General features: G+C 33.3%; 1 protein-coding gene across 1 annotated transcript in view; it reads left to right on the top strand.

Moving 5' to 3' along the window:
- The window catches only part of LOC129942827 (voltage-dependent calcium channel subunit alpha-2/delta-4), a 280,448-nt gene that overhangs the window by 182,001 nt on the left and 84,795 nt on the right, over positions 1–13,652 (top strand). Inside the window, exon 4 of the mRNA XM_056051947.1 lies at positions 10,891–11,001. Coding sequence (XP_055907922.1) covers positions 10,891–11,001 — 111 coding nt within the window. The remainder of the gene's footprint in view (positions 1–10,890; positions 11,002–13,652) is intronic.

The following is a 13,652-nucleotide window of genomic DNA, read 5'->3' as shown; positions in this document are numbered from 1 at the left end:
ACACATTTCGAACCGAACACTGATTTTGGTAATAAAATTCAATGATTTGCAAGCATTGCTCGTTAGTAAGTCTATTCATGATGAAATGTCAAAGCATACTGAGCATCTTTCTCTTTGACACCATGTCTGAAATCCCGCGTGATCTGTCAAATACTAATGCATGAAAATCCTAACCTCAAAAAAATTACCCTTTACAATTCGACAAAAACTTCCAGATTTTAATACCTACCAGATCTTTTTAGGAGGATAGGACATTCTTGGAGGATGAGTCAATCCATTTTTACACAGATGGCTCAAAAACCAAAGAAGGGGTTGGTGGAGGTGTGTACTCTGAACGACTGAAATTAAATCTCTCATTCCGCCTTTCCAATCATTGTAGTGTGTTCCAGGCGGAACTCTTGGCTCAAAGAAAACGTGAAATCAACATCTGATATCCGTATTTTCTCTGACAGCCAGGCAGCTATCAAATCTCTGGACTCTGTCTCTACAAACTCTATAACAGTCCATAACTGTCGATCATTTCTAATGGAGATAGCGCAACAGTTTAATATTCACCTTTGCTAGGTGCCGGACCATAGAGACATTCCAGGTAACTGTAAGGCAGATGAACTCGCCAGGAACGGTACAGTACAGCCCATCCTACCACGTTTGGCAAGTACTGGCTTACCAATCGCTACTTGTAAACTGTTGCTAATGCAAGACGCTGCGAGGAGGGCAGGCACCAGGTGGAACAACATGACCACGTGTCAAGCAATAAAAAACATCAACATCGTCCGTTTCCATCTTGGACAGCCACTATAACCTAGCCGAAAGTTTTGTAGTAAATTTCCTCTAATTTTTTTAATTAATTTTGCTTCTTTCAATAAAAATAAAACAATATGTATATATTATATGAATTTAAATGTTCTCAAGAACGGCACGAACCCATGAGGTTTTGATTCAATGATCCTACCGACTTGACTTGCATTAATTTAAAAAATAGGTCGCTTTATGTTATAGCCTTGACTTTTCGGACAAAAAGTCCCACGGAATCAAATTAACTTATTTGTGTTGCCTATTGACGTAGGGTTGTAAAATGTTCCAAGCAACTTTCTTAAGGATCGAATGTTGTGTGACACTTATTGCGACCTTTGTGTAATTGAAAGTCATCAACGTTCTTATAAATGAATTTGACATTAATGCCATAACCATTCACCATTTTTTCGTGCAAATACTTTCTTTTTAGACTTCGAATATATCTGACACAAATATTGCAGTATCATTTGCAAAGATATCCGCCGGAATATCTGTTGTACATAAAAGATACAAGGTTGGTCCTATGACACTTCCTTGCAGTATATCAGATTTAATTTTGTTTTAATTCCTAGTAAACTTGCTCGTACCGTACTCTAAAGAGTTTCAGTATTTCGTAGTACAGCTTAAGAAGGTTCTATGAAGTTCGCACGCAAGTCTCAAGTTGCAAGCCATGTCAAATGCCCTTAACATGTAAAAATATAGCCGATCATACTTGTTTTTGTTATATCACTTTGGTTTTTCTATTTCACAATGAGTATTCTTTCTTTTATTATTTTGCTGAGCCTTTTTAGTAGCAATTTTTCAATAATTTTTACACGATTGATATAAGCGATATTAGTCTACTGTTGGTGGCTTATCTTGTTAAGGTATACAAATTGCTTCTGCAAAATGAAGAGGGGACATAACTTAGTTGAAGAAATTCGTTTATTATAAATGGAAGTTTTTGAAGTATATCGAGGGCATTTCTTTTAAAACTTGAGTAGTAATAAAGATCGCCTATAACTTGGCAAATGCTTCTAACTTCTTTTGCCTTGATTTTGACTTTTAATTTTGAAAAATTCAGGAACTGACATAATTGGAACGAAATACGCTTCAGCAACAAATTGATAAGTTTGAAATTCACTTTAAATCTGGTAAACATTTTGCAATTCCAATTTCTGTCGTAGTGAAGAACTTTCTCAGCTGGCAGTAATCAAACTAGGAAAAATGTGAACTTAGTTCGGCAATCCTACATCAAAACTTTGGTCACAAGGCTTTAAAAGTTAATTTATCAAAAGAACTCATTCAGGTCGATCATCGGCAACATCGTTTATTCATTGATTCGTGAAGGCACGATAGAGTTTTTGCTGTGATATACAATCAAATACTTTTAAAATTCGTTTTTTAGTAAAAGTTATCGTCTGGAATTTTAAAGGGTTAGGGAAAAAGCTATTTTTCATACACCAATAAAACTACCAATTTCGACTTATAAAAGAATATTTAAAAAAAAAAAAATGAGAACCTCACTTGTACGAAGACAAGACGTTACATCGTTAATAAAAAGGATGAACAGAAAAGGGCCAAGATAGTTTCCCTGCGGAGCACCAGATTGAGCAACAAGGGTCTGAAAGGCAATTTCAAAATTTTAACTTTATAGGATCCATTTTCAAGTTAAGATTTAATTTAAGCTAAGTAAAATAGTTTAAAACAAGAGCTTTCAATTCGTATCCTTGTTCTAAAGCGTTTAAACATATGTTTGGGAACGTGAGGAGATTTGTAATGGTTTATCCTTTTTTGGTAGTACCTGTACAGTGATAGTTAGTGCGTTGGACTGTCATGCAAGGGGTCTTGGGTTCAATCCCTGCCTGTGCCACATAACTTTTTTCACGGGTACTGCCTCTTGCGAAGAATTGACAAATTCTCCAAGAGTAATTCTTGTCATGAAAAAAGTGCTTTATCAAATTAGCCGTTCGGATTCGACATATAAACTGTAGGTCCCTTCTATTTCTGACAACATTACTCGCACACAGGAATGGTTGAGAGTTGTAAGTCACTAGGCCCTGCTTCTTCATGGAATGTTGCACCACCTAATGTATTTATTTATTTAGTTATTTATCCTTTTTTCACGAATCTGTGTAACTGATCACAATCAGATTTTTGCTTAAAAATGCTACATTTTCACAAACAACTTGTTTAAAAAGTTTAGGAATGCAAGAAAGTTTTGCAATGGGCCTGTTTTGTTATATCCGCCTTGTTACCATACTTGAAAACTGGTGTTAGAAATGACTGCTGTTGGTTTTAGAGAAAGCTTAAATATGAACGTAAGGGGTTCAACTTAAGTATGACTACACTTTTTTAATGCTATCGATGGAATATCATCGGGACCGACTGAGCAGTCATAATTCAACACGAATAAAAGATCAAGGACCGTGCGCTGTAAAGATTATGAAAATATACTTCATGAGCTCTTCTCAAATCGTAATTAAGTTAGCGATGAAAGAAATTATTGTGTCTACTTTAGCCAAGAAAATATTCCAAAAAGGTGTAATATTTATCAAACTTATTGATCTATAATTATAAATCCAGAAATCGATTTTAAGAGTTTTTATTACAGATTTTTGGTGTAAGACAATAAGAAGGATTTTACCTAGAAAGGATAGTACCAATTGTAAACTTCAAGGCAGGATTCATCTGCGGATAAAATCTAGTCAATTTGTGGTAAATTAAAGTCACCTTAATATTAAATGTCGGTAGGAAAAATTAATAACAAAGTCTAGTGCCAAGAAGAGTTCGCTGATATGTTTTTTTATTTCTAATTGATTTGTTTTTAAAGATACTAGCTTCTCTAACATCAAAATAAAACCTATTATTGAAAAACCCCATAATAGCTCCAAAGAGATGTTTTCACTTGAAAAATTATCTACAGCTGCAAGATTTTATTTATACATTATTATAATATATTTTCCTTTAAAGAGTTAAAATGATTATTTCTTCATCATTTATTTATATTCTAAATTTAATTGTTATAATGTTAACATTAACTCCTTAACAGAAGATCATTGTAAGAGGTGACATTCAGTAGAGTTTTAACATTTAAGACTTCATTACTGTCCTTAAACCTTCTAAGCTCATCGTTAAAACTTTCCAACTGTTTTAATGACATTTTCTTGGCTTATGTATTCCTACCATAAAATTCTTTACTATAATTTTTAAAATAACACGAAATCAAATCCCGATTTAATAGTAGTTAAAACATAGAAAGAATGAAACAAACTTTTTCGAAAACGATAAAACGATTTAGGTACCAGAGACAACTTTTCAATTTTCTTCTTCTATTTTTTCGTCACATCTCATTACAAAGATTCAATCTATTTCAAATTTTCTTTTATCCAAAAAGAAAGAAAAATAAACCTAAATCGACAAAGTTAAGCGAAATATAGAAAAGGCAGGCACAGAGAAAAAAAAAGGATGAAAGTGTAAAAAAGCAAGGACTCGATTTAATGTAGATATATAAGTACATTTTATATAACATAGATGGCAGCACAAGACAAAACTAAACTATAGTATCCTTGTTCAACAAACTTCCTTACAAATAAAATTAAATTCCATTTTATTAGTTTTCCAAGTGCTTTTTATGTTTTCGTTTTTATTTTTTTAGTTTCTTTTCGTTTCTCTGCCATTGCCGTTGTGCTCTGACTGAGTGTGTCCTTTTCAAATTAATTAGTATCCCTATAGACCCTTTAGTTGTACTTGTAGGTACTCAACTTAAGCTTTCTCTCATTAAAAAAGAAAAACATAAGCAAACAAAAAACTCAATTTGCACGTACTGTACTTTGTTTCACTATTTTTCTCATTCTCTCTTTCTCCTTCTGCTTACAAATTAAATATAGCTTTTTCGACTCCTGCCTGCACGAAAAATGACAAAGACAATAATAAAATTTGAAGATTAAAAGAAAAAAAAACTAAAAAGGATAACTCGTGCGCTTTTAAAACGCCCAAATTATGTCAGGCTGATTATGAGAACAAAAAATCCTTCCAAAGAAACGAAAATTTCTCACTGAGTCCTTCTCACGAACGAGTTATACAAATCTCTACAACTAACTTCATTCAGAAGAAAAGAGCCTCCCGTTAAGCCTCCCTTATTCCTAACTACTTTCTACCTAACTCAGGTTTTGAAAGACCGAAGCATTGAAAGAAAAAAAAACTTCTTAATTTGTGTTCAGATGTTTTCTGTTTTTTTTTTCTTTGCCTTCTTTTCGCTTTTTGTCTTTTTAAAGGACACAAATTATCCTTGCACAGTTTTGTAGCACATTACCAGATCTAGAGTGTGTGACAAAAATGACTCTCTCGCTCTACCCCGCCTACCACCAAACAAACTACTATACCGAGTACGAGTAGCTTCTGATGATGCGGAGCAGGAGATATGGGCTTCCCTGGTTAGGTACCTACAAAGCTTCTGGAACAAATTGAATAGTTTGAAGAAGTCTTTGTGCCAACCTACCATGCTTCACCACCATCGTCGCGCCTCGTCAACCGGCCGCCTTTATGGTATGGTATATGGAGAACGCTCCTATACAAAACTCGGTGCTGGTGTCGCATTGAAATCCTTTTTCGGATGCAGCAATAGCACAGCAGCAAAAGGATAGGCAAAAGGATCGAAGCAGCAAAAAACCAGAAATCAAGGAGCTTTCCAAACTCTGTTCCTTTACTTGCATCACATTGAAAACATTCCTACTCGTACATACGAATATTGTGTTTTGTGTCGTCGTCGTCCGTCTGTATCGTCTTCTTTGGTGAGAGTATTGGGGACTCAAGTTCCTCGTAGGAATATTTTGGTAGGAGTCTTAACGGGTTTTTAGTTGCCTGTTCCTGTTGTTTGGTGTCTAATTTCTCTATTTCACCGATGGATGGCGCGACTGACAACAACGACGAGGACAAGGACAAGAGTAAGGTGCTTTGCTCTGTCACCTCTTGCTGTGGTTGTACATAGGTACACCCTTTATCAGCTCCTCGTCGTCGTTCGTCTCATGACACTTGCTCTCTCTTCAGCGTTATCCTTGGGAAAATTTAATTACTAGGCACTCATAGGTTTTGCATTGTAGGCGCCTCTCCTCTGGCACACCACACAAATTGAATTGGTCCAGAGACTTAGTTTTGAGGGCAGGATGTAGGAAGGAAGGATGCCCCTTCCATCTTCCCTTCCGTTTCTGATGACGATATGATACGACAACGATAACTAGTCCTTTTGGTGCACATACGAAGCAGAACCAGAGCTAGAGCTGGAGCACCATCACGACCACCACACCGACCGACCTCAGCAGAGGGAGAGTGTATGTTGGTGTGAATCCTTGTCTATGCAAATATTTATGTCTGGCCCTGTCATTTAACCAGTAGCGGTACATGGGGAACATAAATTATTTTATTATTTAAATTTGCTATCCTTTATCAGAATCCTTACTTCTCTATCTCTCTGTATACCTTCTCTATAGCCTACCCTATCTACATACATACCTATTCGACGTTTAGCTCTGAAGCCTTTTGAAATTGTATACTATATGAGTGTTGGCTTGTATAAGCGAATGCCTGTGTAAATTTTGAAAAGGAATGTTTTTGTATATACTCGAGAATGCATTTGGCTGGATGTCATTTATGACAGTTAAGAGCATAGAGCATAGTAAAGTGCTTATAATCGAAGTAGCTATATATTTTTGTGTACAAAACGATTCACCATCATCAAGCTATAAATAAAAAAAATATTTAACTATACTATAAACTCTATACAGGATGGATTCAAAAGTAAATAATTGCTCTTTCAACGCTAAGTTTTTTTATTTTTATCACCTTTTTATTGGAAAAGATAAATAATTGAGGCAGCGTTTTTTTGTTGTCTTCCTTCTTTGAGTTAAGTGTTTTGTTGGGTTTCGAGAGAGGTCCGATTCATTTAAATATTTTAGAAGGACCAAGCTACAATTCACTTATCAGTCTTCAATTTGTATTCCTTTTGGTATAACTATCAGGTTTAGATAGAATGCAATCATTATAGATTATTCATTTTTAAACGTAAAGATTGCATTCATTGAATTTACCTAATGATTTCAATAAATTGATTGCAATCATTTGAGGCTTCTTGTGTTTTTGTATTTTCATTCTTTTTTAAGTCTTTGCATTCTTTTGAAACCTTTTGACTTGATGTCTTTTACATTTTAAATTAGCTTACATATGTCCCTCCCATCCTAATGTAATGACAATGAGCTTAAATGATATTATAGTCGTCGTTAAATCAAAAATAAAAACGAAATTAACAAAGAGCTTTAAGGCTGGATGAATGAGTGGGTCATACACCTCGCACACTAATTGTCGGTGTCAGAAACTGATTTTTGAGTGAGAATGCAAAAAATGCAAGAACTTTAAGTGAATGTAAAGACTCCTATAGAATGCACACTTTAAAAGTCAATCAATTGATTACAGTGAAATGATTGGAGAAAACATAAGTGCAATCTTTTCAAGGTTAAGTGAAAAGATTGTATTCTTTTACAAGTCTGATGTAGAACCATTTATATCATCCGATTTGGGTCGAAGGAAAATTTCCGTCAGCATTATTGACAATATCATCTTTTTAAACAATAGTTCACTCGCAAACTTATAAATTTAACGTCAGGTTATAACCTTTGTGACATCTTATACAAGTGTTCCTCTTATACTATCTCTAAAATCAAAGCTTGGGCGTACACGCACTTTTTCATCATCGATTTGTTTGGTATATTATTACATTTTTAAGTTTTTTGGTGCCTACATTATTAACCATAAGACGTAGCAACATATTTAGGCACTATGTTGAATGAGTTAATTTTCAAAGTCCTTAAAGGATCTTGAGTCTTTTTCTAACGCTTTAATTTTTTGATTTAATTTTTTTTTTAACTGAAGAAATTAATTGAAATATACCGAGTACTTGGCCTACATCCAATTCAGAACTGTAGTAACATACTTTTTTTTACTGACAGCCATCAGATAGCCATTATTTTTTAACCTAGATGAACTTGAGGTCTTCAACCTTGTCTTTGATTTGATATAATGAGTGTTTTTGGTGTGTATTTTTCAACCTTTCAATACTTTTTCCTAGTTGGTCGTTTTGACAGCTGTCACTTGATTTATGCTCAATTTGGTTTTCAATTTCACAATCAATAGAATTACTCTTGAACAAATTTCCATAGATGGGCCCAAAACTATGTACATGGCCACCGATCCTGACTTTCACGAGAAAATTTTGTTCAACTATAAACCTTGTCCAGTATAAAGACACCGCCGGCCGTGCCGTTACAAAAATGAAATAATTAGTCCATATTTCTTAAGAATGAAGCCGATCATATTGTTACAGACAAATTTGGGAAAGCTATAGAACCAGGATGTTGATTTGGAGAAGTTTCGGTTACAATAAGACATCGCTACATGTCATAAGACGACGAAACAAACACATTATTATCTACGCAAATAACCTCTGTAATCCCGGTTACGTTTATTCACGTATCTGTCGAGTGAAAATGGTGGCTTGTCAAAAAAGTTTATTATTCATCCCAAAATGGTTTCTTTTTTATGCTGCTCTGTTGAAAAAAGTTGCAAAGTGATTACGAAGTGGACCGTTGTGTGCCTCTAATTTCTGATTCAATAAAAGCTTGTTAACGGATAATCTGTTATCTTTATGCAGAATTTTTCTTAGGCTGGTGTGTACAATTTTGAGCTCTCAAAATTGATTACCAAACTCTCTGGAAAACTTTTAGCAAAACAAAGGATTTTTTAACTATTTATATAAAAATGATTTGTATTGCACCATTCCATTCGGACTCCTATAAAGAATCCCTCAATAAGTATGAACTAGAATTAAGAATAGCCAAAAGATCCTCATGGACATCCTTCTGTAGCTCAATAGAAGTATCCTCGGGAGCATCAATTATAAGGCCGATTCGCTCGACAAATCCAACCATGCCTTGTCTTAAAAACTCAGATGGTGCATGGACTAACTCTTGCGAAGAAACGCTACTAGACACCCACTTCCCGGATAGCTCTAAATCCGTTCATAAAACAAACCGTCCTATTTCGGGTATTAACTTAACTTTTCCTCAAGGTCTGGTTACAAAAGAAAAATTGACATGGGCTCTGAATAGTTTCAAACCTTATAAATCTCCAGGTCCAGATCAAATAGTACCAGCTGAGCTACAACTTGCCATTGATATAACTTTGCCCATCATTGAGATGATCTTCAAAAGTTGTCTTAATCTGGTCTATATACCTCAGCAATGGAGAGTTGTAAAGGTAGTCTTCATTCCCAAGGCGGGCAAATGCTCGCATGTCAACCCTAAAGATCTAAGTCCTATAAGCCTAACATCATGAATTCTCAAAACTCTAAAACGATTGATTGATATCCATGTGCGTAATAGCATTGATAAGAGACTATCGATGTCTCATCATGCTTACTACAAGGGAAATCGGTAGAAACAGCCTTGAACACCCTGGTAAGAACTATCGAATACTCCCTAGAGCAAAAGAAATATACTATGGTTGGCTTCCTGGATATTAAGGGCGCTTTTAACAACGTTGCCACATCCGCTATCACTCAATCTGTGAGTTGACTAATCTAATGCTAAAAAGCAGGATCATCAACTCTAAGATGGGGGATTTTTGTACGAAAAGGTCTGTCGGTAGAGGCACTCCGCAAGGTGGTGTTCTGTCCCCTCTCCTGTGGAACATAGTGGTTAACGAACTACTAACATCCTTTGAGAGGGAAGGCTACAGGGTGGTTGTATATGCCGATGATGTTGCTATCGCCGTCACAGGAGAACATCCTAATACACTGAGAGACCTCCTCCACAACGCACTCAATATGCTCACTAGATGGGCTGATCACTGCAGACTTAGTATTAATCCTCAAAAAACTGACCTAGTCTTTTTTACACGGAAAAACAAGATCCCAGTAATTGTACCTTCTTCAATAAACTAATTTTTACCAATGAAGCCAAAGGGTATAATATCTATCTTCAAGATATGACGAAATCCACATAACGAAAAGCTCTTTAAGTCCAATTTTACTTAATGACGAATTTCAAGCCTTAATTTATCAAATGCCTTTTCAAAGTCTATTAAGTTTCAATCGAAAGTGCTTTTCTATACAAAAAGTAGAAACTTGTTATTAATTAGCAGGTAATAGTAGATTTGTTCGGATATAACAGAAGAACATTTGAAAGAAATCATGTCACATACAACAGATATAAACAATTAAGCAACTGTATACAATTTCGCTTTTTTAAAGACTATTAAGTTAGAATATATTTACAAAGATCTGGAATTAAGAACATTTCAGAGACTCATTGAAAAGAAAAGCAATGAATAAGAAACATAAAACACAATTTTTTCGAACTTAAATGTTACTATTGAATCAGAACCACGATTGAAAACAAATTGATGTCTTTAAAAATGTTAATATGGACTTGAAGATATTCGTATTTTTAAGCGGTTACTAAGATCTTAACGAAAAAATACCGGTAAATTGAAATTATTAGTTATTTTGGGACACCTCCTAGAACCTTCCATGTTTGTTCAAAGTCAATTTAACCACTAATCAATATTAGCTGAAGTTTTAAATAATTATTATATGCTGTAGGTACCTAATGACTTAATGCTTTTTCCATGCTATGTCCTTGTTGAGCTTTTGAGTAATTTTAATACAATAATCCCGGGGTCATTATTTATTTGGAAATTTTAATTAGTATTTATGAACACGAAATTTTAATCAATTAAATAAAAAGTATGATCCACGACATTATTTCACCTCTTCTTCGCTCCGCTCCGGTCTAAAATTTATGACTGAAAACATCTAAACAAAAAATATGCGTCTTACCCTTTTGCCATTCTACCAAATTTATTCACTCAATACTTAGTCTCATTCTGTAGTACACGAAAGTCCTTAAAAATAAGTACGGCGCGTCCTTGCCTACTCTACTTATAGAAATTAATCAACGTTAAAGTTTTATATAACCTTAAGTTCTAATTTATTTATTTAGGAACTTATTTTTTGTGTATTTGAACTTATTTATTATTTTGTGCTATGTTTTGTGTCCTTTACAGAGATACAAGGACAACGATATCGAAGTTAAACGTAAAGATGGAATAATTCTTTTGCGTGAACTTGCTGCTGAAGTGAAGAACTTTATGGATTTCAAGAAGAATGCTGTGATGGTAAGTACATGTTTAATGTTTATATCCTTCTTTTTGTGTTTGTGGAAGAAATCCTTGAGGGTGCGCAGAAGAGCGCACCACTCGATTAATTGAGAGCCTGATTTATTTATTTTTTATCATTTTCCTTTTTCCTGATGATGGAGGATGCGATGGGCAAGACAAAAAAAAGTTAGACGATGATAATGATGATAAATAAAATCTCAACACAAATAAAAAGAACCTAGAAGATACATTTAGTGAAAATCTTATAAGGATATCGAAGTTATCCTTTTCTATTTATGCAATCATCAATAATGTAGGATGAGGAGCTATGAATTATTATTATGATTTTTTTTTCTTCTTTATCCTCGATTAATAATATTTTCTGTTTTCCTTTTCAATATAATTTGCGTGAAACGATGATGAAAGGAAAGAGAAAAGGGTATTTCTTGCGGTGAAGGAGTATCTTTCTATATTTATATTACGAGTGTGTATTTCTTTCATTGATTAAACTACAAAAAAAGGACGAAAATGTTTTTTTTTTTGTTCGTTATTTATTTTTATTTTTCCTACCTTACAGTCATGCCTTATTGATTGAAATGAATTGATAAATTACGCGCAAATTCGGACGTTGAATCTTTTCGTGCTCGTTGGTTGGTTAGTTGGTAGGTCTTGGTTGTTGGTTGGTTTTGCGGATAGCTTCTTTGGGTTAAATAAATCAAATTGTCGGAGAGGCGGAAGTGTACAGCTTTCAATCTTTTTTTTGTGTTGCTTATGTATAGATGTAGAACGTGCGATCAAGAAAAGAGAAGAAACCCTCTACGGTTTGCTGGTGGGTGGCCGGCGGTGGAGGTGGTCAAAAGAGGTGTGTCGGGTTTTGTAGTATGATTGGTCTATATCTTTAACCAGATTGGTGGTGGTGTAGGTTATTCTGATAAAGGTTTTGTGTTTTTTCTTTATTTTTCAGAATTTTATTTAATTTAAATTTCACCTGATTCGAGAGAGAGAGAAGTGAATTTAGATGATGTCGGTTTTCAAAGAATTAACAAATAAAACCGAATGACCCTTTATTATTATTTCTTAAAAGATTTTTGTATTCATCTTTTAAATTAAAGATGTTCATTGGAACCTTCTTAAATAAAAGTACAATTTGGATAGAAATAGATTGTGGTTGAAGTCAATCACATATTTGACTATTTTTTCTACCCAAGAATGAGGTTATTAATAAACCACCCTTTTGTATTCTGGCCATGTTATTGATTTAGTTTTACATTAAAACTTTATTGTTGAAAAGGTTTTGGAGTTTAAAGTTTTTTTTCTTAAAATTGGATTACATATAAAATCATCATATTTCAATAAAATTATTGTTATATAAAAACTATTCTGAAATTATTTTACCATTTATCAAATATGTGATGAATTTAGAACTCTAAAACTCTTAAACTAATTTTTCTGTAAAACTAGTTTTAATGAAACTCAATTATATGGCCCTAAATATTTCAAAGACATTTGTTTAAGAAATGTGGATTGTTGCTTGGATTTACTTTAGTTTTTCTCAAAAAGTATAGAAAAATTATGACAAGTTTCATTATTAGCTTCTATCTTTTTTTAACTTCCCACAAGAAGTTGTTGTAATCGGTTGAATGAAAAATTTTGAAATATCTCGACGTTCCCTAGAATTTAAATCAAAGGTTTGTACGTCGAAAGTCAGAGAGGTATCTTTTGTCTTTTCTTCAATTCGGGTTTACAGATAGTAACATATTCATATTCGAATATTCCATTTTTAACCACTATTTAAAAAAAAAAAAAAAACAAACAAAACAAAACTATTTATAACTTTAGAAAAATAATTTGAATCAACGCTGAATATCGTTAAAATTTGAAGACAGTTAGAAGTGTCAGTATTTTTTAACAAGAAATAAAAACCTAGTAAAAATACTGCTTATAGTTGGTAAACATTTATTTCGAAAAAATTGAATCGAATATCTTGGCAACAATTGTTGTTAACTTTTAGTTGTTTTTTTTTTAGAAAAATTAACAAAATGTTGTTATTAATTTCTTAGAAAAATCGACAGACCGCCGCCAATGAGAAGTTATGATTGTTTCAATTTTTGTTCACCTTAAAAACTTTGTTTCGGAAATTTTTGCATTAATATTGGAACAATTTTGTTTGAAGTTCTTGAAATGTTTTATTGGAATAATTGCTAACAGGTTTTTTTGAAAAGAAGTTCAAGTTATTTTTTTTTTTAAATATTTCCTTTTCTGTTTTTTTATCGTTATAATTTTCAGATTAAATTTGAAAAGGAATTCAAAAATACAAACGTATGAGTAAAAAAACTTCTTCTTTACTCTTAGATGTATATAGTTACACTTTGATCATTTTTCAATATTGATGATTTAAAAAAAAATATTTTACACTTAAGAAAAAGTTAAAGAATTTTTGTATGTAACAAAATAAATCTTCTTACTTTTTACAGCGATGATTACTAAAAAATAATTTTTTAAATATTCTACCGCAAAAACAATAAATACAGAACTGCTCTAAACGAATATAATTAATGCCATAAGCCGCTTGATTAGGGTAAAAATTCATAGACTGATTTATTGATTGTTACTCGGGGGCTTAGGTGGTTCCAAAAATGATATGACTTAATTGTTAATACACACAAATT

This window comes from Eupeodes corollae, chromosome 1 (assembly GCF_945859685.1).
Source record: "Eupeodes corollae chromosome 1, idEupCoro1.1, whole genome shotgun sequence".
Taxonomy (NCBI): Eukaryota; Metazoa; Arthropoda; class Insecta; order Diptera; family Syrphidae; genus Eupeodes; species Eupeodes corollae.
Note: the sequence above shows the minus strand (reverse complement) of the source record. Positions and strands in the feature narration are given on the sequence as shown.